The sequence below is a fragment of the Lepidochelys kempii genome, chromosome 24, assembly GCF_965140285.1.
Source record: "Lepidochelys kempii isolate rLepKem1 chromosome 24, rLepKem1.hap1, whole genome shotgun sequence".
Classification (NCBI taxonomy): domain Eukaryota; kingdom Metazoa; phylum Chordata; order Testudines; family Cheloniidae; genus Lepidochelys; species Lepidochelys kempii.
In genome coordinates this window covers 7,649,787-7,677,638 of record NC_136403.1, presented here as the reverse complement: position 1 = coordinate 7,677,638, position 27,852 = coordinate 7,649,787, and the positions used below count along the sequence as shown (strand labels likewise).

The 27,852-nt window shown below is 47.5% G+C and overlaps 1 protein-coding gene across 11 annotated transcripts; it reads right to left on the bottom strand.

The window, feature by feature from the left end:
• Positions 1–69: 69 nt before the first annotated feature.
• On the bottom strand, positions 70–27,143 carry SETDB1 (SET domain bifurcated histone lysine methyltransferase 1). Of its 11 annotated transcripts, XM_073323346.2 has the most exons (23): positions 26,992–27,143; positions 26,901–26,911; positions 25,045–25,261; positions 24,136–24,308; positions 22,555–22,592; positions 22,192–22,291; positions 21,484–21,654; positions 19,806–20,007; positions 18,045–18,118; positions 17,373–17,563; positions 15,925–16,093; positions 15,308–15,446; positions 12,590–12,748; positions 11,551–12,159; positions 10,620–10,736; positions 9,062–9,231; positions 7,104–7,735; positions 5,846–5,874; positions 5,290–5,422; positions 3,824–3,989; positions 2,956–3,167; positions 2,057–2,145; positions 70–1,040 (listed from the first exon to the last, which is right to left on the bottom strand). In XM_073323346.2, exons 1-23 carry the CDS (start codon positions 27,141–27,143, stop codon positions 923–925), a joined length of 4,071 nt encoding a protein of 1,356 aa, XP_073179447.1. In that variant the 3' UTR covers positions 70–922. The 11 variants fall into 11 exon arrangements, 10 of the variants coding, with proteins under 10 accessions (XP_073179447.1, XP_073179445.1, XP_073179439.2 ...); XM_073323344.2 differs by lacking the exon at positions 26,901–26,911 and having other exon boundaries at positions 26,992–27,070; XM_073323338.2 differs by lacking the exons at positions 26,901–26,911; positions 26,992–27,143 and adding an exon at positions 26,428–26,522.
• Positions 27,144–27,852: the final 709 nt, after the last annotated feature.

The window sequence follows — 27,852 nt, the reverse complement described above, 5'->3', positions numbered from 1 at the left end:
TGCCACTACCCAGCTAGGTCTAAATCCACCCCAGAAGTGCTGCTTTCCCAAGAGCAGGCCACCAGCCACTTTCAAGTTCACACTGTTCTGCAGGGTGGGGGTTTTATTTTTTAAGAAACACATCCATTGCTTTCAACAGCAGACAGGTTTTTTTACAACACAAATAGGTCAGAGAGAGGAGGACAGATCTCTCCTTTCTGCTGAACTCCTTGGTCTTCTGCTTGAACTCCAACATTGGTTCACTCCCCCAGGGCCTTACCAGCATGTTCAGCAATAGCACGGGGAAATCCCAAGAAGGTTCCTGCAGTGGATGATCTACCCCTAGTGCCTCTAAAATGCTGCCCTTCATTGTCATTATTTCAACAAGAGGGCACCAATTCTAACTAGTTGCCTAGTTTTGGGGGGGATGGGGGATTTGACATGGCAGACTTGTGTGCAGTAGAGGCTGGCTGCAGGATGGCAAAGCAGGGGACCCTTCTGTACTGCCTGCCTTGTGTGTTTCATGCCTGAATTGAGCTGTCATGATGACAGGTATTAAGTCTCTCTCAGCTAGCTGAATACCTGATCGTGGAGGCACCCCACCAAGGCAGAGAGCCATCCCAGCCCTCTGCACAACGCCAAGCCACCCCTTCTGTGAGCCTGATCATGTTGTGGTCCGTGCACCTGCAGGCATATTTTCAAGTGAACCGGGCAGCTCCAAGTTACTGGCACCAGCTTTATAACAGCTACAATGACAAACATGGTGTAATTAAAACAGCTCCCACTGAAATACAGTACATCACCCTCCCAGACAAAAGGTAGTGCAGGGAGGGTAGGGACCAGGCCTGTGGCTGAGAATCAACTTTTTCCTGGCTCAGAAGCAGAGCTGTGGGGAATCCAGGGCCAGCAGCCCCTGTCCTTCATTGTGCGGGCACCGGCATGGCTAGAGCAGCCTGCCGCGGCATTCGATAGCTCCACAGCAGCACAGGAGTTCCTTGCCCTCCACGCTGCCCACCTCGTAGTTATAATCCCAGGTCAGCTCAGTCCCGGCTCGTATCCTCCTGAGAAGGAAGGGAAGTGAGCATGTTACTTAACTAGCAGAAAGGGATGCAGTTGCTGGCCTCAAGGAAGTCTGTGCATCTCGGCCAGCAGACACAGGGCAAAGCTGATGCCTGTTGATGGGCGAGATCCGTGCCTTGGCAGTGCCACCAGCCTCAGGGGAACAGAAGCATTTCACAAGCTTTACAAGGAAGAAGCCCATGTGACAAAGAGGTGGGTGGGGAGAGGGCAGCGTAGCCAGCGGCTATGGACCAAGACTGTTTCCCTGCTACTGCCAGACCACCACAGGGGTGCTGTAGTTGCTCTTTTTGGGAAGACCAGAAAGCAAAGGCTGGTCCAGTACATTTCATTATAGGATTCAGAGGCAGGACAGCCTAGTGGTTAGAGCCTTAACCTGCGACCCAAGAAACCTGGGTTCAATTCCTTGTTCTGCCAGGTCCTAGAGACCATTCTGGGCCTCAGTCCTCATCTGTACAAGAGGCATAAAAGCCCTGTTCTACCTCCTTAAAGATCTGAGGTGCTCATATGCTACAGTAATCAAGGCCACAGAAGTACTTGAGAGATTAAGCTTCACGATCTGTGAAAGGTGCAATGTCACTATTTCACCAACGATTAAGTGGCCGCACCTTTTTCCCCAGAAGCACGGAGAACTTGCAGCTCCCAGTTACTTTGGCAAGAGCTGGTACTGCAGGCCCTGTGGGGAAGACTTTCAAAGGCAGATGGGTGCCTAAACTGCACCTTGTGACTTTGAAAGTCTCTCCACGAGCCACTTGCCCAAGCTCACAATAAGCCAGGGACTGAGCTAGGAAAAGAAACCAGAAGCCCTGATTCCCCAATCCCAGGTCTAGTCACAAGACCACATTAGAATCCTCATGGCACAAGCCAAGTACAACTTCTGAAGATGTCTTGCCTCCTGGTGAAGTTTTCAACCTCCTGAACCATCAGGAACTAAAAAGCAACCAGCGGCACCAGCAGCAGCCCGACAGCCAACAAAACCCCTCAGCATCAGATCACTTACTTGCTAGCGAAGAAGGCAACCCAAGGGAAACGGAGATCATGCGTGTCCACAAAAACATTCTGCACAAACAGATTGGGGCTGCAGCTATGCTGTAAAGGGACAAGAGAAGCCACTTTATGAACAGGCACTTGTGGCAGGCAGGGAACAAGCAGGCTGTGGGATACAGTGTTTTTAAACAGGTAGATCAGTAAGTAAGTCACTGAGTCCGATTTAAGCCCACTGAAATAGGGGTTACTATTTTCTTACCACACGCACTACATGGAATAAGTGCTAAGCTATAGCTTTAGTAGCTGCGTGTATGTCACACAACCGCACTTCGCATCCGTCTTCAACTCTTGCGTTTCCATCCCCCACCCAACAGCAAGAGCAAATGCGCTCCACTATGGAGCAGCTGCTTTGACAGGTTTCACTTCCTTGCTAAGCAGGTCTAGAGTCGAGCACAGAGCAACAAACAGAATCCCGTACAAACCCAAAGCAGACAAGCTGCAGGTTAATGTTCACCTTTAAATCACAGAACTAGAGGGCTGGGTGGGACCTGGAGAGTTGAAGTCCAGCACCCTGCACTGGGACAGCTCAGTAACGGATGTTTGAAGCGACACTGAACTCAGTTCGGTCCCTAGTGGATAGGTGTTGACTTAATAGCCACCAGAACTGGCAGTCACTGGTCTCCCACCTAACCATGTCAGCCGGAGGAGGAAACCCTCCGGGACAGGGCTGAAGTTAGAAGCACGGCAAATGGGGAACTTGCTTCGGACCCACAAGGCTACCTAAGAGAAGTGAAACTCCTGTGCAACATTTGCTCAAATCAAACAGAAGCCGAGAGCCAGACAGCACTGTTGATGCTCCGAGAGGACACATGCAGCACTGCCTAGGAGAGCACGCAAGAACAGGGAACTCACATTGAGGTAACGGCCGAGGTTCCCTTCGAGTTTGGCATCGATGATATAGCAGGACTCTTCGCCATCATAAAACTGGCGGGTGTTTTTGCGCACGAGCATGTTCTCCCCCTTGTCAGCTGATGCCATATTGGTCGACTTTATGGCAATCCCGTGAGTCGATTTAAGGGCAAAACCTCGTGTGGACTTCACTGCCACTTGCCTTTTAATGGGACCTGCCAAACCAGAGAAATCATCACCGCGAGGTTTCCTCTCACTTTCTTAAAGGGATCGAAGACAGTGATAGTACTTTAGCTGAAATCAGTTCAACTCAATCAGCGCTGCCTGCTAACAAACTGTCCTGTTTCAGCCAAGACTCAAACCATTCAGGATTCAGCTTCTAGAGCTGGGACAAAATCCTGAATCCTCTCTGAAGCTGGGACCCAGGGATCCTGGAATCCCTGCTCAACGCCAGTCCATGCCCAGAAATCCACAGAAAAATAAATCGCTCTTTCTTCAGAATCTCAGGCTTAAAGTTTTCCAGACAGAGGAGTAATTTTGGGTGCCCACTGTGAGGGGCCTGATTTTCAGGAAGGGCCAAGCACCTACCTGAAGTCAGGTCCCTTTAAAGTGTCTCAAGTTGGGCACCCAAAACCAGTCACTTTGAGAAACTTTAGCCCTCAATTAGAATTTAGTCTGTAGTCAGCTGCACTGGGACCAGCGTAACATGTAGAAACGGCTGTTCTGCCCCGGGCACTGGAGACACATTTGTCATCATGTTAGCAACACCTCCTATTGCTTCTGAACAGTTTCTTCTCCTGCATCTGCCCTCTGTACAGAGCTCCCTGTTCAATCCCATTAGCCCTTCGCCAAATGCCCCTGCTGCACCTACCTAGCCCGGAAGAGGAATTCTTTTTATCATCAATGTCCTCTTCCTCGGAGCCAGAGGAAATCGTCTGGATGTCATCACTATCATTCGTGTTGCCCTGCGCTTGTCCTGCTGCCGGCTGGCCATTCTCCCCCTCGCTGTCCGTGCTACTTGACAGTGTCAGCACATCCTGGAAACAGGCACGTGTACCAGCGTCTCAGAGGGGTTGCAATGCAGGCCAAAAGCATCATTTTACCTTCTCCAGCATGCTGCTAAAGCCTCGGAGAGTATTAATTCCCCTTTCTCCAAGGAGCTGTGCTTAAATATTGTGCCTTTCTATAGAACCTTTCAGCAACTATCAAAGCCCTTTCATTCATTAAAGCTTCCGATACCCTTGGGAAGTCATTTTAAATACACACACGAAAAAGGCAGGAACAGAACCCTGGGTCCTGGAACCCTGATGAACAGGCCTAGAGCCTTCAGAAAAATTTCTATAGCAACTTTTGGCTTGAAGACTATTTGGACAGGAAGGATTTTAGCCACCTCTGAGGTGGTACGTGGCAGCTAACAGCACAAAGCAGCACTACAGTCCACAGTTTATTAAATGGGAAAAGAATAATGTTCAGGTTGAAACTGCAGGGGGAAAATCAGAGAGGCTGGTTAGTAACTCCAAGGTGGAATTTGACCAGAACACTGGGAGGTAACATGCCTCCCCTCGCTGCGTGAAATAAGTTCTTTAATGACCACTAATGGTCAGAAGTTTGGTTTCATCAACTTTTATAATAGCAACAAGGGCTGATTTGATTAGCTTCCTTTTTTATGTTCTGCAATTAGGAGTTAATGATGCAAAAAAAGTGTTTTGATTTAAAAAACCCCAAATTCAGTGCATAATGTTGTGTGTGTCATATTTCATACAAAGAGCTAAGGATCACAGAACACAAGTGGTTGTCGTGCAGCCTGGAGTGAACGATCTCTTACAAAAAGAAATAAGTGCCAAGATCCATCCACACTCGCTGGAATTGTGAGAGATCAACCACATGGGATAGGTCTATCTGACCCAAACAGATGCTCAGTGTCCTAGGGGAAGGCATAAGGAAACCTACGGTCCCTCTCAATGTGCCCTAGGGACAATTCCTTCTTAACACTAAGTCTGGCAATCATCTGAACACCACGCATGGAAGAGTCCCCACAGCGGAATCCCTCACCCCATTTAGACCAAGTCACTACAGCTGCTTTACCATAGTGAGCCAGAGCCTTCAAAACCCAAATACAGGTGCCTGCAATTCAAAGCAAACCCTGGAAAGATGTAATCACAAGGAACTAGCAATCATAATCCACTGGACTGGGGGCTGGCTCTTAATCAGGCTGGAGCATGTAAAGCTCGAGTTTAAAGAGAGCCTCACACCGCCTGCCGTTTTGCAGTGCAAACCAAAAAGCCCACAAGGCACAGGCCAGTCTTCAAAGATCAGGCCCTAAAGCACGATTCTTACGTCAGCCGCTTGCTGGGGAGGAGCCAAGTGCCTTTTGCTCTGATGCATGATCGTCTTGCTTGGTGGCCTCCGGATCCCCTCGAGTTTCATAGGGCTTGGATTATAGCCATACACCTTGCCTGTCTCAGATGCCCTGGAGGGGGCAAGAACAAAATAAGTCACGCACACCGCTTCCTAGCCATCTCCCCCACCTGTCCTAGGGATACTCGGAAACACAGTGATGCCCAGGAGAGCTTCTAACACAGAACTGGAGAAGGTAAGAGACGCTCACAGCTGACTGTATAACTTGCTAATCTACCCAGTCCAGTTCCACGGCCTAACATGCAAGGGCTTAACCAGCCTCGGTAGTAATGCAGCAGCTTTCCCGGCCCCCTCTGTTAGCATGGAGCTGGTTTCTCACTCATCTACCATGGACCTCCCTCACTGGCTGTACACAGAGGCTAGCTTAATTACCGGGGAGGCATCTACATGCGACAGTGATTGTGTCGGTAAAGATACCCAGAGAGCACTGGTAAACTGCAATGTTTCACTCAAATTCAAATATTTCAACACTTACAGCGAAAGCTTGTTTGGCTCTTCAGATTCCTACAAAGTGAAAAAAGTAAGAGACAGTTAACACCTCTTCTGCAGGCTGCATTTCGCTTTCTGTGAATATAGATCTAGCATCTCAGAGACTTGAAGTACTGTAACCCACTAGCCATAAGACCCAGGTGCTATAAACAGAGACTCTTCTGGGGACTGGTTTCCACCGGATATACTCATCTGGGGCTTTCCAGCCTTCTACAAGGGCTTAATTTTCAATCTCATTTCCATAAAGTCCACTGACGCTGCTCAGCACAGGTTTGGGCCTTAAATCTGTCCTCCAGGGATTAAGTATCTTACAATAGGACACTTCACCTTCCCGTAGGAGACTATTCCACGGTGCAACAGATCAAACTGTTAAGTCTTCCCTGCATTCTTCCCCTTCTTAATGTCATCCATTCCTTCGAGTAATAGCCCTTGGATCACTCCAATCCCTCAGTGCTTCTACCCTTCCTGTTAGTTGCCGCTTGGCCAAGTAATTAGGTATTATGCAAATTAGCACTTGGGTCTTTTGATACTTCTCTACTCAATGCTGCAATTCCCTTGAACAAGTTTAAAGTGTATGCTGTAGGAAGGATGATCTAGCACAGGGGTTCTCATCCTTTTTCTTTCTGAGGCCCCATATGCAATAACTGGTTTTCTGCATATAAAAGCCAGGGCCGGTGTTAGGGGGTAGCAAGCAGGGCAATTGTCTGGGGCCTTATGCCACAGGGGCCCCCATGAAGATACATTGCTCAGGCTTTGGCTTCAGCCCTGGGTGGCAGGGCTCAGGCCTGGGCTTCAACCCTATGCAGCTGGCCCTGCTTGGCAGCCCCCTTGAAACCTGCTCAGGGCCCCCCCAGGAGGCCTAAGACCCCTAATTGAGAACCACTGATCTAGCAGAGGGGGCACTGACCTGGGACTGAAGTCTTGGGTTTTATTTCTGGCTCAGTGACAGCCTCCCTGTTTGACCCTGGGCATGTCACTTGCCTTCTCTGCGCCTGTTTTCCCATGCATGCAATCAGGAGAATGCTTCCCTACTTCACAGATACCAAGGCGAGGCCGGCTGTACAAAATGGCACTGTAGCCTAGCTGAACACAGCCTTGGGATCCAGGAATGCTACATGGCATGGCTGGTCCAGGCATTCCCCTCCTCTGCACCTCATCTATAAAGAGGGGTGCTGATGCTCCATCTCCCCAGAGACTGGGAATGCCATGTACTTAGAGCATCACTACATCAGCCTCTCTCTTACCTCCTTCTTCTGCATCTTTGAGTCTGCATCCAAGCCAAAGGCCTCCTTGCCCCCAAGCCCAGAAGTGGAGGGCTTCTCTCGGTCACCCAGGACTTCCACTTTGCCTGCCTTGACCTCGCTGGCCTCGGTCATCTTGAACGAGGAGGCACTATCATTGTCCTGGAAGCTGTCCGACATGCTGTTGGAGCTCAGCCATGAGGCCACTTTGTTTTTGGAGGTCTCCTCAGACACGGGTAGTTTGCAGGCGGCGGTCACGGCGACCTCGTCATGGCTGATCTGCCTGGTGAGGCCGGAGTCCTTGGAGGCTGTCTCAGACAGGCCATTCTCCTTCTGGCCCCGGGTCTGCCGGCGGGTAGCATAGCTGCGCCACACCGAGCTGGTGCTGAAATCCTCGTCCTTACAGAAGTTGTCATCAGAGCTGTCCTCGTTGGACTCATCCTGCTCCTCGGTGCCGGTGTTCTCTTCCTCTTCATCCTTCAGGTCCACGCCACTGCTGTCGGAGGAGCACTTGGCATCGCTTTCGTAGCCCTCCTTGAAGTTCTCCACGCTCTCAATGTGATCCAGGTTGGCGAAGTACTCATCCCCCATCTCCAGCCCTTCTTTGTCGGCAAAGTCGTCCGTCAGGATTTTCCCTGGAAAACGAGCGCGGCATGAACTTTAGTGGGTGTGTTACCCCTTCAAAAGGAAACAGGCCTGGGTCTACTCCCAAGCTATGCTCTGAAAACAAAGCAGGCTATGCCTGTGGCTAAGGCAAGGAGGGTTAAAACAGCTTGGTGTGCCTGAGATGACCCTCGTTGACCCCCAAATCAGGGAGCTGAAAGTATAACAACAGCTGAGTAAGGCCGGTGGAAAGTTTTCCACTGAAGCTATTTTTCATTGGATAATTGGATTTGGACTCAAGAATTTAAGTGAAAAAAAAAAAAAAAAGGCGTCTGGCTTCCATGGAAAAATTCAACTTTGTTAAAAAAAAACCGAACACCAGAAAACAGAACTTTTAATCTGAAATGCCACCACGGGGCCTCATGGGAGCTGCAGTTCAGGACCTTCATGTCCCTATTTTCCTCTACATGCTGGGATCCCCAGAGGGACTACATCTCCCACAATGCAAGCACAAGCAAGAGGAGGGCCCATAGTGTGTCATGGAAAATAGTACAGCCAGGAAGCCCAGCCCACAGACAGTGAGGGCTCTGAGGCACTGGGGCAGCATTTCCAATCTGCCCTACTGCGGAGCTTCCCCGGCAGGTCACTGAAACAAGCTGTAAAGCCAGCAGGGAGAACCTAGCCCTGTTTAAGGCCCTTTTTTTGTTTTGTTAAACCTACTGCACTTTCATGACTGCATGAAAGCCCTACCCAGCCAGGGACGCTCGGAAGAGAGGACTGATTAGCCAGAGTGTCCAGTCTCTACACTGGCGATGACATCTGGAGTCACGTAGGCCAAGAACACAAGTTCGTATAAGAAACTAGCACTGAAGCAACATCAACACTCAATTATTGGCAACCCAGTGCTCGATTGTTTAAACAAACAGGAAGCAGGTAGCTATATCTGTGCAATGCTGCTGAATTAATGCCGCAAGGGAAGCCTTCGCTCTAGGCAAATGCTTCACTTTTCAATACTGGCATCGCAGTCACCATGGTTTCTGTATTTCCTTGTTTACGGGGAAAGGCAGGGATGAAACTGCAATGCATCCTTAAATGAGTTTAACATGCATGCGAGGAGGTCTGTGACAATTCTGTTCACGTCTGAAGTTCTGTAAAAAGAAAACCGAATGCCGGTGTCATTTTACATAAATATTTGTTTTGTTTAAGAAAGGGTAATTTAGGATTTCTGTGACCGTTGGCGATAGCCCAGTCTAGTAGGAGCAGACATTTCATAAGACAGATCTGTGTTAGTCGTGCCCGATTTTAACCAAAGGACTTCCAGATGGATATTCAGTACCACTGCGGCATGGCACCTGTACCTGCATAGATGCAGACGAAAGAGCCCTTGGCAATATCATCAAGGCAGCGGATTCCCCAGCCTTTGTTCTGAGTCTTGAATAGCTGGAGTCTGACTTGGAGTCCATGTTGTACCAAGCGATTGGTGCACATGTTTGTGTTGCATTTGCATCTCTTGTTACATTCATAGACTCTGGGGAAGGGAAAGCAGATGGTTATTGCTGCAAGTTTCAAAGCCCAGACTGAGCTCTTAAAATCCCCCCAAACAGAGGAGAGACTAGGCCACTCCATTTGCCTGGTTTCCTTTTGAATCTTGCCATGTTACATTATTAGCACTGCCTGGGTTTTGTGCATGTGATATTTTGACAAATGGGGAAATCCCAGCTTTCCACTCTAGAGGGCGCATAGCATTGGTACTGCTTGTTACAAAAACTGATATAAAACCCACTCAGGGCAGTTTTCCCAGCTGAAGAGCACTGGACCTATCCCTGTTAGAGGTAGAAGTGGACAGAAGTCCAGACATAACCCTGCATCTGAAGTGTGCTTTTGCTGTGTAGAGAAAAAAATTCATTCAAAGTAAATCGCTTGCCATAAGAAGTGAGTGATTTCTAGTGACGTACTGGGGGATTTGACACACCCCATGTAATAAGGCTGGATCGCTGTAGACTGAAATAATGCATAATTACTTTGGTGCAGAAGCCCCCTGCTTTCTCCAATGCGTTTGTGTTACTAATACGAATAAATACATAAATCAACAGTACATTGAAAATTCAGGGACAGCATTACTATAAAAATAAACCTTAACTGCAGTTGACCAGTCGGTCCTCTACAATTTAGCAACTCTTCTACGATACCCGAGTGCCTTCCATTAGAGCATTAAGCAATGTGACAGACGGCTCCCACTGATTGCATTCACCACATTCAGCAACATTTCAGTTCTGCAGTGAATCTGAAGCGGTCACAGAATATCCAGCCGGCTGCATTTGAGTGCCACAGAAGCTGAACCCCTCCCTGGTGCCATGTCTAGGACCAATTTGCCATGGAGCCTTAGCAATATCTTGGACTTGAACAGTCAAATCATCAGAGGTGCTCAAAGTGCTTCCCAGCTAATTTCATTTTGCAAGAACACATGAAAGGAAGAATTGCACTACCCCCTCCTGGCAAGTGGGGAAGTTTCTTAGAGGCAGGACGGTGCACTGGTTATGACACTGGGACTCAGGAGACCCAGCTTCAATTCCCTGTTTCATCACAGACTTCCTGTGCGACTAGGTGCAAGTCACGTAAGCCTGTGCCTCAGTTTCCCCATCTGTAAAATAGGAATCATGTAATGCCCTATTTGTTGGGTGGGGTTTTTTGTTTTTTTTTGGTTGAGAATAGCTACATTAAAATTGTGAGGTATTCAGTAACTACAGCGATGAGAGTCAGGCATGGATTGTCAAATGCCAGGGAAAGCGGAAGCGGAAGCCAGGAACACAACCCAGGAGTTCCGACGTGCATGACTAGCTCTCCAATATGTTGTCAGATTGACCATACTGGTCTCAGAAATCCAGCTTAACAAAAGCACAGCGCCACTCTACTCACCCTGTTGGGAGGCATTCCTCCAGCCTCTTGTGCTGGTAGCCAGAATTGGGGTTGATCTGCCCACCGGGGGTGCAGCCTGTTGCTTGGACTGTCAGCTGGTGGCAGGCACATTTAGATCTGAAGGTCACAAAGCCCCCCCAAAGAAGTCACACCTTTCAAGTCACATACATGTGACGGGGTATGAACATTTGGGACTCTCTGCCAAGGGCAGGACTCTTGCTATACAGTGTTACAGCAGGTCACTTTGAGCCCCACCTCCTCCCCCTCAAACTTACTCTGATGGCAGGTTACCTTCAAACATTGGCTTGCAACAGAGCCCCTGTCCTGCTGCACAGGCTCAGATGACTTGAGCCACACTGCAGAGCCAACCTTTACCCCAAACTTTTAACATTGCTTCCCCAAAGGAGCTGCGGTGGCAGGACACTAGCCAAGAGCAATCCTGAGGCAGTGGGATCTGTGCCATAATCTGAGACCTTGGTATGTGCAAAAGAAATTAGAACAAGCAAAATGCTATTGTGGGAACCCCCCACTCCATCAGCGGGGGCCACCAACCCTAACCTGCATCCGCACCAGGGGAAACGATTTTTGAGACAATCGGAAGAAACAGGTGGATTTTCGAATACTTGGGAATCGGCTGAGAAACGGTAACTTAAGTCTCAACCTTACGAGAGCAGTGTTACTGACACACTTTTATAGAGCATTCCTGCTGCTGCAGCGAGTTGGGAGGCTCAAGCCAAGTACCCCAGAACTGGGGACAGTGTTCTCCATGGGGAACCCTGGCCTCTGAGATTTGCTTCCTTACCACCCCCCACATACTATGTGCAACCGAGCCAGGAGCTGGTAACATTCAGGCCACGCAGCAAGGCCTATTTGCAGAGTCTTTCCTCAACGTGTGGCCCAGAGATGTGAGGAACTGCACAGAGTCACCTACTTGTCTCGGCAGCCATCTTTACAGTCGCAGCCCACGAGGAACTCCCAGCCGGTGTTGATATAGACTCCTTTCCCCGGGATGCGCTCCTTGCTATAAGCCACCTGTGGAGGAGGGGTAGTGTCTATCTCATTGACGCAGGACAGCGGCACGTCCTCCTTGCCTTTGGTGATGTCTGCAATGTAGTAGAAGGGCTTGTAGGGCTGGAACTTGCGGTCCACCAGCACGTAGGGGTCTAGGCAGAACATCTCCAGGAAGAGGAAGTCACAGTCCGTCTCAAAGATGTAGCGCTCAATCTCCTGCATGGTACGCAGGCACAGCCCACACGGCGTCTTGTAGATGACGTGGAAGCCCATCTTGCGGTTGACGCGGCGGCGGGCAGTCATGCGCCGGAAGTCGTAGAGAAGCGGGATGAGAAGGGGGTTCTTGCTGCGGTACTGGTCGCTCCGGATGGGGCGGACCCGCGACAGGCAGGTGTAGCTGCAGACATGGGGCAGGTAAAAGAGCTTCTCCATCGGGGCCCGGTACGAGGGCTCATTGGGCACCCGATCCATCATGCCGTGGAATGGCTGCACCGCACTGCTGCCTGGCTGGCCACTGGAATAGCTTCCACTGGAGAGAGACAGACAGCAAAGAAGATACACTAAGGATCCTCCCCCCTGGAGAAAGGCAACACTAACAGCTTGATTTGGCACATGAAGCCCTCCTCAGAGACACCGTAAGATAGGCTCCCTAGGGAAGCACCACTGACTACACTGAGCAAAAAGCCACAGGGAATAGGGGGATGACCCTACGGCGGCTGAAGAGGGACAAGATTTTCAACTCTATACCGGGAGCTGGCTAGCACACCTGCACCATTGTAAAGAGAGAACAGGTCTTTTCATTATTAGTAATATCACAGCACTTAAGAGCCCTGGTCATGGACCAGAACCTAACGTGCTAGGCGCTGTACAAACAGCACATATTCTCATGTAAAATATGCACGAGCCTAGGGATTCTGCAGCATGCATGTTAAAGGGAAACCAGACTAGAGCTTGCTTACCGATATTGCTGGTTCACTGCAGCTTTCCCCATGGGAGGAGTTTCACTTAGGACAGGAGAAACAGGTGAAGAGTGTCCAGACCCCACAGAGCCAGGACGGAAGGACGTGCTTTTCTTGGCCACTTGCTTTCTGGACTGAGCCAGCTGACTTTCAGGGCTTCTATATAAAGGAAGAAGAACGGTGCACGATTTCAAGACTAGATGCTCTCATGAGTGGCAGGGGTTAACAAACAGAACCTGGCACCTAAAACACTCTATGAAAATTCATGATCCTGCCCCACACCGCAGCAGAGCTCAGCCCTCTACTGTCTGCCAGAAACAAACTCAAGAAAAGATTTTGTGTGATGGTATGATTCGTTCAACTCAATAGGATACATACACTGTAGGGATCCCAGGTTGAATATCAAAACTACATTTAAAAAATGTTGGCATGCAGGGGATTTCTGGGGAGTGGGGCAGGTGCTTGAGAATATTATACTAATTTCAGGCGTTTCAGAGAAACCTGGACAGCCGAAGATCCGTGGGCTGGCAGACTAAAAGCAGAGCCCTTGGAATCTGTATTGGGGGCACTTTTCAGCATCAGTGAGAAATTAAAAAGCGTTCCAGTTGTAATGCTCTCCTTACCATATCAGCTAGCAGCAAGAGTGAGGGGAATATAGGTCTCCTCTCTATATTGCTATTGAGCTGCATGAATCAATTACAAAAGGGAAGCCCAACTGCTGAGTGAAGTAGAACATCTATACTGGAAGATGCCAGGCGCTCAGAAGAGCAATTAAGTCTCATTCTTTGCAGAGATTATGGCAATTTCCAATCCAAATTACACACTGACTGACAGAACACACTACATGTGAAACCAACCATTGTATGTCAAACATTGGGGGGAAAGCGGGCAGAGGGGCTACATTTATATAAGACAAATTCTAAAATCCAGGACCAAGAGAAATGTTTGTGAACACTTAAATCCAGGGGGAAATGGCTTGAAGAAGAGATTGTTACCCTGCAGCACTTGCAATCCCAACACTGTGACATTGCATAAGAACCTGAAAGTGAAAGACTAGAAATCAAAACAAGACTAGGCAACGTCAGTAAACTAGGAGTACACAAAGACACGAAGGCAAAGATGCCATTCTTTCAGTTTTAATAATCTTAATCATAATCTTAAAAGTCTTTACTAGTAGGATTTTTTAACCCAACCATGCCCCTTTGAACAGCAGCAATACTCAAAGTACGGAGTCTGTTTTTAGTTTATACTAGAAGCTAACGTCTTTACAGCAGTTTGCTGCACTAAAGGCAAAGGGGCTTAGAACAATAGCTGTACTCCGAACCACTTGTCTGCAACTATGTGCTTTGAAGACAGGATTTAAAAAAAAAAAAAAAAAAAAGATTTAAGATCCCAGAGTGTCTTGCAGCCACGGCAATGACTGTTCTATAACAGAAGCGTGCAGCTTGGACAGCTAGAGGGAGTCTGTATCTTGTAGTTTAGTGTAATAGACTTCTATCAGTCTACAGGTAGTGCTGCTGTCTATCATTCCTGTAGCCTCCTCAGTTAGAGTTACTTCAATGGCAGCAAAGTAGTTTCGATCTTGTCCTGAGGACGTGGCCCTGGGAGCGGAGAATGAGAAGCCAAACTCTGTGTTCTTCAAGGTGGAGAGGACACCACTTGGGAGTAGGACTCACCTTGGCAACGAAAAGAGGAAGAATGAAACTACAGCTTGGATTCATGAGCCTTGGGAAAGCATTAGGGTTAGAGTGGTGTGGAGGGGGCATTTACCAGTTGGCCACTACGTTCAGGGCAGAAGGCTTTGTATTACACTGGCTTTCGGGGCTACAGGCAGCAGCGCAGACTGGGTTACTTGCATGCTGCTACGTCTGGAAAGAATCTCGGGTATAATGCTCGACTTGCTGCACTGGTTCACTACAGCTCGGGCACTTCTTATCTCCCTTTTCCCCATGCAAAGCGGCACAGTCATAGCAGAAGACATGTAGGCAGGGTATCATGCGTCCATAAATTCTGATGGGAAATCCACAGTGGTGACAAAAGTGAACAGGGACAGTATCTTTTTCTCCTAGGAAGTTTATCTTGAAGTCCCAGTACACATGCTTTCTTGCATTCTCCAACCCACAATCTCCATTGCAATGTTGCTTCTCTCCTTCGTCAAGTCCTCCTCCGGCACTAGGCTGTGCCTCTGACCGTGTCCAAATCGTGCCTCTTGCGGCGGAAGCTGTGTGTTGGATTTTGTTGGAGATTGGCTTGATCAGGTCTGGTCCGTGACCATCAAGACCAACCAATGATTCTGAATTCTCAGGGCCTTGTAAGTCAGTGAGGTCCATGAGCCGGTCAGTCCAAGTTGAGGAATGCAAAGCAGCAGGGGGCCAATGCCTGGATCGTGACATGAGGGAGTAATTCAGAGAAGCAACAAACTTTGTAACTTGGAAATATATCAAGTGTGAAGCATTAGGATTGAACAAGGACAAGAAGCTTTACTCAATGGGTACTGTGCTGTCAGCCTCCCCGCCCCAAGATACTCATCAGCCTTTATCTACCGTCTCCCCACACTGGAATTAAAACAATTGTGCAACCAAGAAATAAGCCAAGTGATGGAAGAAACCCACACCAGAAGACTCCTTCCCACAGGAAGGGATGGAGCCAGTAACAACTAAGAACTGGAGATATTTGGTGCAGCAGAGAGAAAAAGCAGAGAATTAATAGGATACTTACTCCATCTCAGCAGGCTGTGGGGAAACAGATGGTGCAGCTAGAGACATTGCTTGGACTTGTTCTATAGGTTTAAACTGAGGACTGGTTCCTGTTAATTCTTGCGTGTACTGTACTACAGGCCCTTTGCTTCTCACAGCACCTGGAGGAAGAGAGAATCTCTACTTCAGCCAAAGATTGGTGCATTAATTAAACTACACGATATTGGGAGATTCCAGTTACCGCTCACAGAAAAATGTACAATTGAATTGCGAACAATTGTTAAACAATCCAATCTATTCTTTGGAAGGACTTCAGGCAGACAACCACAGCTCTGAATATCTAGCACATAGCAACGTTGCAGCTAGCGGGAGATGCGTAGACTCAAGAAAGGTTAAGTCCACATTAGCAAAGTTAAGACAGCAAGAATCCCATTTTCTAGTGCTGCAAGACACCGGTGTTGCCAATTCTCTCCAACAGACTGGACTCTTAATGCAACTAATTTCCTTGCCAAGTCTTTAAACTAGCGAATGATGGGCCAATCTTGTAGCCCTGATTTGGTCAAAGCTTCCATTGGAGTCCTGCCTGAGAAAGCAGTCTAGGTTCGTGCCCTGAGACAGACACTTGGGGGAGGGACATACCAACATTGGGACGAGTCCTCATCTGCCCTCCTTGTTTCTTTTCCAGAGTGGAGGCCGTGGAGGTTTTCATGCTGAACATAGGCTCCAGACGTGTGGAACCACGGTAAATCCATTCGCAGCGTTTGTCGTCCTGTGGCAGAGAGAACATTGTAACATTCACAGCATCTGTCTGAGATTCAAGACAAGAAGTGTGTGTTTAAGGGGACGTCAAGATTTGAAGTATACATTAAAAAAGTGCATGAATGTTACGCTATGGAAACAGAGTATTAAAACGCAGAATTTAAAAACCATAGTGCACAGTGTGCTCTGAATCACACAACAGGACACGCAAGTCAAACGCGTGCAGACGAGCTGGTGCTCTAGAGACACTAGATGTACAATACAGAATAGAGAGGGTGAGATTTTTACAGCTAGAAAGGGAGGGTGCCAGCACTAGTTAGGAGACTCGTGCAAAGGAAAGGTAGAAGATGGCAAAGCTGGCAAAAGATACAGAAAGGACTGCGTTCTGAAGGGGAGGACTAGGCGCTTCCATTTAACGGATGGCCTTGCAGCTAACGCACTGGATTGGTACCCAGGAGACCTAGATTCTATTTCCAGCTCTGCCATCAACTCCTTGGGTGATGCCGGGCAAGTAATCTCCCTGAGTCTCCGTTCCAAGACCAATACTTTGTTGCCTTAAAAGGTGTTTGAAGGATAAATTGATTAGTGTTTACCACCAGGATTTCACATACTATGGAGCCCACACAATACCTAGATAAGCATGGAAAGAGACAGGAAATCAGGGAAGGGAGTTAAGCAGAGGGAGGGGTGGGGAACAGTAGTGTTACTTTCTGATAAGACTATCATTTAAGCTTCTAGTCAGTTTCACACCAGTTCTCTCACACTAGCACAGTGCTCTTATGTTTGGATTCAGGAGGCCACTGGGAGGAGTTTACAGTCAGTCAGAAAGAAGCCAAAACAAAGAACTTCCCATAGACCGTTAAAAAAGAAAGAAAAAACTTGTATTGTCTATTTCAATTTGAACATACACATCTATCCGATACAGAGCCTAAAAATTAGACATTTTTAGGAGCACCTATGTGACCTAGGAGCCAAAGTCATTTTTGAAAATGGGACTTGAGTGCTTTGGAAAATTTGACCCACTCATTTTAAATATAAAAGTCTCTCAGGTGGCACCTCCAAGTCAACCTACAGCTATCAGACCATATTCCATGCAGAACAGAGGAACTGCCAGCCTGGATCAGAGCTGAGGCCCATTTAATCCAGTATCCCATTTCTAACCATGGTCAGTAACCAAAACACCTTTTAAGTCACTTCCCATGGCAAGGAAACTCATTTTGTCCAGCCTGACCTACTGGAGAAGGAAAGTCCTCAGCCCCTGATTGGAAACATCTCAGCAAAATAAACTCAACCTTCCCCCATTCTAGGGGTAGGGAATGCTTTCATACCAGGAAGAGGATTTTGACCAGACTGCCATCCACTTCCTCCACTCTGGATTTCCACCAGGTCCCTTCCCATTCTGTTTTAATCAGCTGGCCGCTCTTCAGCAATACCATGGGACGGTTTGGGTAAGCACTGATGTACTCCTCTATGAAATCACGACAGGAAACGTCTTCTATGTCTTCCCAGGTCTTCTTTACTATTAGGAAAGGAAAAAAGGGGAGAAGGCTTTTACAAAGACCTTCTCCGCAGCCTCTCCAGTGATATTTCAGATGGATTTTAGTTAAAACAGGCAAGTGAACAAGGACAGTCTAAAAGACAATGAGGGATCATAATAGAGTGATTACTGTAGTGCAAATACTTGTAATCAAAAATAAATATAAAGTGAGCAATGTACACTTCGTATTCTGTGTTGTAATTTACATCAATATATTTGAAAAAGCAGAAAACATCCAAAAATATTTAAATAAAATGGTATTCTATTATTGTTTAACAGTGCGATTAATAGCGATTAATTATTTTAATCCCTTGACAGCCCTAGTAACATTTGATTGTTACGTTCTGCAGCTTCTCGTGCACAGCAAATCTTTCCAGGCAAAGTGTTTAATTCCAATGCTAGGACAGAACCCAGCTAGAGTCTTAGCAAAGCATAGAAGCTTGCAAACAAACAGAGAACTCACATGGCCTGCAGATTGGGTACAGCTCCGATTGAGTGACGTAAGAAGCATAGCCATCATCGAAGAAGATCAGGAACCTGGAAAATGTATTTAATACGGCTATGGAGCTGCCTTACGTGATGAGAGTAGTGTTCATGAATGTAGCTGAAGACACCTCACCCACAGCCTGTTTGTATTACCATAGTGCCTCGGAGCCCAAGTCATAGCCCATTGTGCTAAGCACTGTACAGACACAGAACAAAGAGATGGCATCTGCTCGAGAGAGTTTACAATCAAAGTTATCTGATACTTCCACTTCCTCTCCATAGATCGGAACAGTGGAGATATCACACTACAAGGGAATCCTTCCCACTTAGCTGCAGGGGCTGTGGAAAGGAGAAGCAGTGCTTCCTTAAGAGAGGCTCCAAAGATACCTCAGCAGCAAGAAGCAACAGCAGGGCAGGGATCCCAGCCAGGACTTCTTCCCAGCCTTGGATATGAGCATGGCAGAGAGAGGATCCACCCTCCCATTCAACAGTAGAAAGCTCTCTGCCTCAAACCACAAGAAGCTGCAGCCACTCCCACAGACAGGGCTTACTCCCCAGAGGCAAAAAGCACCCCCCAGCAGCACTTCTGCACCCTTGAAACACTGACATCAGAGCTGTGCTCCACAACGGATCGATAGTCTTCAAGTGGCATCCCATACCTAAACAGAGCATGCACCCAGGAGGGAGGAGTTTATTTTCTGGGCAGTTCGGGTAAGCAGAGGGGCAGTTAGAAATAGTTTGTGTTTGCAGAGGAGGAGAGGAGAACAAAACCAAACAGGAACCAATCCCTGAAATCACTTTTTCTGGGGGCCGGGAGTATTGAGATTACAGGGGCTATGGATTTATAGAGTGGACCGTGGTAGCAGTTTAATGGTATACAGTAACACTACACAACACAGTTTTAGGACAATAGCATCTAGTTGAAGTTATATTACAAAAAGATCACTGATCACCTATAGAATAAGTTGTATTTTCAATATAGCCTCTGAATGCAGTTAATTTTAGATAGGTTTCAGAGTAACAGCCGTGTTAGTCTGTATTCGCATAAAGAAAAGGAGTACTTGTGGCACCTTAGAGACTAACCAATTTATTTGAGCATGAGCTTTCGTGAGCTACAGCTCATTTCATTGGATGCATATTGTGGAAAATACAGAAGATGGTTTTTATACACACAGACCACGAAAAAATGGATGTTAAAACCTTTTGTAGTGATAAACACCCATTTTTTCGTGGTCTGTGTGTTTAAAAACCATCTTCTGTATTTTCCACAGTATGCATCCGATGAAGTGAGCTGTAGCTCACGAAAGCTCATGCTCAAATAAATTGGTTAGTCTCTAAGGTGCCACAAGTACTCCTTTTCTTTTTGCGAATACAGACTAACACGGCTGTTACTCTGAAACCTGACACTTTTTGTTGTTGTTGTAGCAGTGTAGACATACCCTAACTCCTAGACCCTGTAGCAGGAGGGTCATGGCATTAGCAGGTGCGATTTGACTCTCTCAGAAGAAAGTTGCACACAGAATAGCAATTCTGACTGTGTGATTAGTGGGATGGGAATGCTTCTCAGGCGATTCAGCATCAAAGATCCAAACCACTTCACTAAAAAGCTGGTTCACCCAAATTCACAACAAGGTTTAGAATCTGAGACAAAGCCTCAACTTCACTATAGTCTTACTATTCTACATATACTGCCCCCGAGACTGGGACCACCACTATGGAGGAGAAGGTTGTTTAATACCTCAGTTTATTCTTCATGTTTGGCGTTTCGGCCACGATGCCAGCATAGAGCCAGACTTGATTCCCATCCTTGTATTTGGCCACAACCCGGCTTCCGACGTAGAGTTTCTCGGCAGAGGGATGATAGTCATACGCAATGTGATTGCCAGAAAGCAAACTCTTCCCTTTGTTGTCAAATTTCACTTTGAACTTCTTACCAGCACCTGAAAGGTGTTTTAAAGAGGGCTATGGTCAGTGAGAACCACATCACTTCACACTAACATCCCACTACCAAAAAGAACGTCAGATTAGATTATAAAGCAAGAAGTGACCATTGCAATCATCCAGTCTGACTTCCTGCATAAAACACAATCATGGGACTTCCCTGTATTAATTATCCTTTGAACTACAACATATCTTGCAGCAAAAACATCCATTCAAGTCTAAGAGCCAAGATAGAAACACTTAAGACGAGTTTAATTCAGAAGATTACTAGCAAGACCACATCATTTATCATCCCTAGTTAGAATATTTTGCATTTATCCAGTATCTTTTCATCCAATGATGTAAAAGCACCTACAACCGTTCAACCTTGGCACCCCAGTGAGACACTCAAGTATTATGCCCTTTTACACAGGGGGGAAAATGGCACAACAATTTGCCCCGCCATCTACTCCATGATAAAACAGGGACTAGAATGCAGGAAATCTTGACGAAACTCCTGTTTTAAATAGAGAGCCCATGTTACCTCCAAGTACTTTTGCAAATATTGGAACACACACTTATTCCATTACTACTGTTAGCTCAACTGCAGGAACAGTTCTAGTAGTAAAAACTAAACAGAAGTTTTGGGAAAACATAAACCCTCCTGCTTCAGACTATAAAGACAACCTCCAATGGGGGTCAGGAAGAAACTTTCCCTGGGGCCCGACTATCCCACATCTGCCTCCTGCAGCGTTTCTTGCATCTTCCTCTGAAGCAGCTGGTCAGTATCAGAGACAGGTCCCCTGAATAGAAGGACGAATATTCTGGTCTGGTATAGTAATTCCTATGTTCCTAACAGTGTAGTTCTGCCATCTCAAGGACACAAGTTCTTAAGAGAGGAAAGATACCAGAGTCTGGCCAACCCTGAGCTAAGCGATGCTAAAACAGAAGGTTCAGGTACCTTCCTCAACATCAGGTATTAGCAACAAGAAAACATTAAATAACCAGTAGATCGCCACCGATCTTTAGACTCCTTCTTACCCGAAACAAGCTGCTCTGATCTACAGCTGGTGAGGAGAGCAAAGGACTATGTATTGAAACTCAAATATTTAATCTCTTAATCTGAAGGAAAGATAGGATGGCCCTAAGGATATGAAGAGCTCGGATATGGCGACATGTAGCAGCAGAAAACCTTAAGATAGCATTTCACTTGTAGGTGGCAAGTTCAAAACCAGGCCAGATGGGAGTGTAGTTGCCATGGCAACATACAATACGCTGGCCACTGCAAGTCAAATAAGATGGTAGTCCAAATCTAGTTGACAAGGCCACATGGCAGTAAACTGCACTGCTATTCCGCTTGCTGTACTTGTTCTGTGCACGGAAGATTGGCAATCTAGCACATGTTGGTCACTAAATTCACAATGACGCTTCGCATATTGCATTCACCTCGAGACACCACTGGCTAGTTTACAGCCAAGACTGTGGGACTCACTCACCTACTGCCTGGATTGCAATCAAAATTCCTTTGTGCCACGTCTTGGTCCTTTTCTTGCCTAGGATACGCATACCAACCACCAGGTCACCATCATTGCTGAGGTCACCCCCAGCGAGCGCAGAGCTCACCTGCTGGGATGCGCCAACAGAGCTCGGAGGAGAGGATAGCCCATCTGTCAAGGAGAGAACAAAAAAGAGAAGTCGAAATCATTTTTCAAAGCAAACTTCTTACTTGTGTAACCAAAAACCACTTCAGCTTAGAGCTGGACAAGCTAGAAACCTCATTAGCTTGCCACCATTTATGCTATTTCACTCAGCCTAAGCTAGTTAGTTTCACTTTCAGGTTCTCATGCTCCAGCTCAGTGATGTTTGGTTGGCAAACCCTGTAGGGTTAGGTGTAAACTAAGCCCTTTTAACAAAAAACACAGTGTTATGAAGTGTTGCTATTACTATTAGGGTTTGGAAAAGATTGTCAAGAGACAAAACCTAAACTTGGGGCATGAACCACCTGACAGTTCCTTCAAGCAGGCAATTAGCAAAGAAGAGACTATGGTCTTTCTGTAACATTCTAGAGATGGATTATTGCAATCCTCCCAATGACTTTCTATCTCAGAACAGCCTTGACCTGTCTTTGGTTGAGATAAAAGGCCTGGGCACATGGTTACGCCAGTAATGGGACAGCCCTCTCACTCTCTCACACACAAACACACCTTTTTGCAGGTCCTGGGCATTTGTTTTTTTGTTAACAGCTTCCATAAATTTCTGAACATCTTGGGCAGACTTCCTCATCGCAGCCATGGCTTCTCGAAGCTACAGGGAGGGAAGAAGGAGGTAAAAATGAAGATGCTTTTCAATATAAACTTTTTTTTTTTTTTTGAGGAGTTGCAACTTTAACATGATTCGTTTGTCCTATAAGTTTCTCAAGGCAGCAAAACTCAACAAAATGTAAGACTGGCAGCTCTCCAGAGCAAGGAGTACCTTTTTTAATGTTTGCCCAGTGCCTAGCACAACCGCACCCGGATTGTTACTTGTAATACAAGAACGCATTACAAAACAAGTCTTTTCCAACTCACCAGGGTCTGATCCTTTGAGATTCTGTTACTTGTTTCACCTATATTTAAATGAAAGAAAACAGAAAAAGCACTTGAAGCTTGGAACTGACGCTGGAAAAGAGTCTAAATCAGACCACAATCTCCTCCTGCCAAGACACCAAAGCAAATTGAAGGGGGCAGAGGAAAACATCCATTCCAAAAGGAGAAATATAATTTAGAGTATAATTCTTTTACAAATGTATTAGAAGATCCACTCTGTTAAGCCAAAGATTTACATTGGTCATTGGAGTGGGCCACTTAAGACAAGTTTCACAGTTCCCTTGAAATCCAGCCACCTCTGAGGTGAAAGGCACCATTAAAGAGGGATAATTGGCACACAAGCGTTGCGGTCAACAGGCAAGGGAAAGTTTTGGGACGGAAGACCTGGACAGGCCTTAACTCTTAAGAGCTACAGAATGTTTACAATCTATGCAGGTCATCCAGAATCTTAACTTCCAAGGACTCTCCCAAGAAATACATGCACAGTAATCTTAATAAAAAGAACAGGAGGACTTGTGGCACCTTAGAGACTAATGAATTTATTTGAGCATAAGCTTTCATGGGCTACAGCCCACTTCATTGGATGCATAGAATGGAACATATGGTAAGAGGTGTGTGTGTGTATGTGTGTATATATATATATATATAAAAATAATCACACACACACACAGAACATGAAAAGGTGGAAGTAGCCATGCCAACTGTAGAGGCTAATTAAGATGAGCTATTATCAGCAGGAGAAAAAAAAACTTTTGTAGTGATAGTCAAGATGGCCCATTAAGACAGTTGACAAGAAGGTGTGAGGATACTTAATATGGGGAAATAGATTCAATATGTGTAATGACCCAGCCACTCCTAGTCTCTATTGGAACTCATTTTATATACCTAAGAATGACTGGAGGGACATGCCAATCCTTCTAGGGTTAAAACGTGTAGTTCCAAGAAGTCCTGCTATTTCAAAACTGAGGCTTATACCATTAAGCCATCCCTCTTCCAACAGGGAGTCCTTATAAACAGAATCTCAGGATAACCGAGGGCCACAGCTTGAGCATGCACAACACCTAGTGATTTCAATGGGAGCTGAGTGCGCTCAGGATCTCAGCCCATGACCCAAATTTTGCCTCATTTTTTGAGGAGAGAGGATTCCCCAGGATCCCCTCCCATTTCATCCTTCTCCTTCCCCACCAGAAAGCTGTGCTTTGGGATGAGTTAACTGGCCCTTCTGGCTGTTGAGTGCTCGATGCAGCTTATCTGCACTACTCCTGAGACAGCAGGAGAATGGGGAGGGGGGGTTGTCATTTGAGAGCTTCCCAATTTAACTCCTTTCAATTCCAGGAACAAATGCACTGACCTCGCAAGAACCACTCTTTATTACACTTCCCACAGACTCCACAGGAGTCTCCATCTGGTCTCCACAGCCTGAGGAACAATAGTCCTAATGCATATTCTTGAGGATGTTCCTTCACCAACTCCTCATTCCCCTTCTTATTCTTTCCAGGGATACATTTTCATCTCCCCCACCCTTCACCAACCCACTCCCCAACATCATATGGAACACTGAACTGCGCTTCCAACCCGAATCAATACTCATAACATCGTCGTCATCCTCATCTGGGATTTCGATCACTTCCATCGGCTTGGAAGCTGAGTCCTCATCTTCAGAGCTGCTCTCACGATACTGAAGGCCCAGCTTGGAGTAGAGATCTTTTACCAGTATCTCGCATTTACCAATGGCTCTGCAGAGTATTGGGGGAAAAGAGGGGCAGAGAGAAAGCTCCAAGATGAGTACAGCTGTACCCCACCCCTCCCAGAAGGAGGAGAACGTTTTGCACAGCAGTACCTGCTACATTAAGAGGCTACTCAGCAGTTGCTGCCATCACTAGCACTAAGAAGAACTGTGACTTCACCTCAGTAAACAAACCATAATTAGGGGTTGGACAAACTTTAACCTGAAGGACTCAAAGCCACTACAGAACGTGGCTTTGCACGACATACACACAAACAGATACCGAACCATACAAAGTTAGTGAACACTTCCGAAAACTTGCCTACACATCACGCTGCAAAGTCAGTGGTAGAGATGGAAATAGAACCCGAGGGCTCGTCTACACTACCGCACGGGGTTGATCTAAGATGCACAACTTCAGCTACGTGAATAGCGTAGCTGAAGTTGAAGTACTTAGATCTACTTACCACGGTGTCTTTGCAGTGGTAAGTCGACAGCTGATGCTCTCCCATCGACTTTGCTTGCGCTCCTCCTTCTGGTGGAGTACCAGAGTCGACAGGAGAGTGGTCAGCAGTTGATATATCATGTCTATACGAGACTAGATGCGATAAATCAACCCCTGCTGGATCGATCACTGCCCACCGATCCGGACAAGGCCTGAGACCCAATTCCCTGTTCCAGAATGCTCCTTGCTACCTCCACTAACTCACTGTTCAACACAAAGCTGCCACTATAAGTGTGCCCACCTCGAAGCATCATTGAAGAGCTGGTCGACATATGCCACTTCTGCTTCTTTCTGTTCCACGCTCTTTTCCAGCTCTTCCAGCTGCTGTTTCCGCTGCTTCACACACTCAAACTTCTCCAGCTCCTCATCAATGAATTGCTGGAGCTCTTCCATAGAGATCCCCAACTCTTCCATCACTTCTTGCTGCAACTCTGTTACTTCCGGAGAATCCATTTTTGCTAAAACCAAAGCAATAAAGAAATATGAGACAACATGTAAGGTTTCAAGGTTTTCCTCACACACACTGTAAGCCACAGCCTATGTATTTTACAATTATATACTCTCCTGACTGTAGCAAAAGGCCTCATAAGCATATGAACATTAGAACATAAAAGCAGCCATAGTGGGTCAAACCAAAGGTCCATCTAGCCCAGTATCCTGTCTTCCAACAGTGGTCAATGCCAGGTGTCCCAGAGGGAATGAACAGAACAGGTAACCGTCAAGTGATCTATCCCCAACATGTGCACATGAACTGGTGCTTAACTTGAGTTGACTGAATGTAAAGATGGAATCAATAAAATGTTCAACATAATTTAAAATATCATGCCTTCCTCTCGAAACAAGAAGCTACACAGAATATGACTATTCAGAATGCTGCTTCCAATACACCAGTGACAGAGTAAAAAGAAAAGGAGGACTTGTAGCACCTTAGAGACTAACCAATTTATTTGAGCATAAGCTTTCGTGAGCTACAGCTCACTTCATCGTATGCATCCAATGAAGTGAGCTGTAGCTCACGAAAGCTTATGCTCAAATAAATTGGTTAGTCTCTAAGGTGCCACAAGTACTCCTTTTCTTTTTGCGAATACAGACTAACACGGCTGTTACTCAGTAACAGAGTAGGAAGCAGGAACACAAAGCTAGTTTTTCCAGGTAATCTTGTTTTGTTTATACAGAACCTTTAAACTGACGCATCTACATTTTGGGTTGCTGGAAGTGGTTGTAAATGAATTAGGGGGCTGAGGGGCCCTAAAACATCTAGAATTTCAGTTTGGACAAATTCTCCAAGCCTTCTGAATTTTCAAAGTTTACACCTCACCATCCTTCCCCTAACAACCCCCAGCAATCCCCCTCGTAGCCATCTGAGACACTGCTGGGCTCGCTCCCATGCTAACACAAGTTCTACTTGCCTAACCAAAGAGAAAAAGATACCATAACCCTTCGGTTGGCATCCAATACCCCCGGCCTACATACATGAAAATAACCCAAGACTGCTCCCTACGCATCCATCCATGTAGAGAACATGGATCATCACAACAGCATCTAGATACCGGCCCCCAGCTCCCCAGCCATCCCTCCATCCCAGAACACCTGTCTTTCCCCTATGCCATCCCACTTCCTTTACCAGTTCCTGGCTCCAGCCACCTTCTCATTACTTCCCTGACTCTCCTGCTTACCCCCTGGTCCCATGGCTCCGGCCTCCCCCCTGCAATCATCTTCTGGCTCCCCAGCTCTCCCCTCAACCCTTACCTCCAACCCCCTTGGCTCCCTAAGGTCATCTCCTCTCCAGGGCTCCTGGCTCCACCCCCACCATCTCCTGGCTCCCAGCCCTCCTTCCACTGACTCCCTTAAGCCATCTCCCGTCTTTTAGCCTCCCAGAGCCACCTCTTATGCGTCTACCACTCAACCAGCTCCACCCGCATGGCCCCCACTCCAGCCCCCCTCCCCCAGTCCCACTCCCTGGTCCCTGCCTCCCCCATCAGCCCCTGGCTCCCCAGAGCCGCCCAAGCCCCTTCCCCAACCCCGCGCCTCCAGAGACCATGTGCCCCGCCCCAGCGCGCCCCTGGATCCCCAGAACCCCCGCCTGACCTCCCCCACCGCCCCCCGGGCTCCCCAACGCCCCCCAGGCTCCCCAACGCCCCGCCTCCACGGAACTCCCCTTCCCACCCCCGGATCCTACAGCCCTCACCTCTCCCCGGGGGGGGGGCACTGTTTTTGAGGAGCCGCCGCTGGGAGCGGACCGGATGGGACGTCACGACACTTCCGGCGACGGTAGCCCGCGAAGCTCAAGTCAGCTCCGATTGAGAGCGGGACGAGAGCACACGCGCGGATACTGCGCATGCGCCAATGACGCCTGGGGGTGGGGTGGGGGGCTCTCTTAAAGGGCTAGCGACCCGTCGCTCTGTTTGGGCCGGTGCGCATGCGCTGGGAGAGCTGCGAGACCCTTGTGGGAGGCGCCGCATCAGCGGGCTGAGGCTTCTCTTAAAGGGGCAGGGGGCCTTGCCCGAGATCACACGGCGAGTCAGTGGCAGAGCCGCGTATGGAACCCAGGAGTCCGACCCCGGCACGCACTTCCAGAATCCCTGCTGGAGTCACGGGGGCTGCTTGGGCACAAGCCTCTGAGCGGCGCGTAGCTGGGTGCCACGTGCCCCTGCCCTAGCGGTGGGACCGCCGGAGGGATAACAGCCTACTACTGCTGCCCCTTCATCTCAAACGGGAGAGGCCTGTGCTGGAGGTTGAGGGAGTTCACACCTTGGTGAGGACCTCGCTGGGGTGATTACACATGCGCAGAATCACAGGAGAGAAACACCAGGCGACCTATGCTAATCGTGCACAGATACCACGGTGGTGGGTGTGCAGGCATGACAGAGTGGCTGAGTCTGCAGCCTCTCGCTTGCCCCTTGTAGAAACAGTTGCCTGGCATAAGCAACCGTCTCCTACTCCGTCTTGCTGTTGGGGTCGGCTAGCCCAGATGGCTGCTACTGTCTTCTTCAATAAGGAATCTACTGTTTCAGACAAAGAGAGTCAAGATTCCTAAATTCAAGGTTTT

Bases quoted from the DNA above. Each gene is read 5' to 3' on its own strand.
- SETDB1 (XM_073323346.2), bottom strand. From the start codon at position 27,143: ATGCGCAGTATCCGCGCGTGTGCTCTCGTCCCGCTCTCAATCGGAGCT. The intron at 18,119-19,805 runs GTATTAAACAAC...TACATTTTCCAG, and splicing joins AACATGAAGAATAAACTGAG to GTTCCTGATCTTCTTCGATG. The intron at 12,749-15,307 runs GTAAGTATCCTA...TCCTTTATATAG, and splicing joins CCACAGCCTGCTGAGATGGA to AAGCCCTGAAAGTCAGCTGG.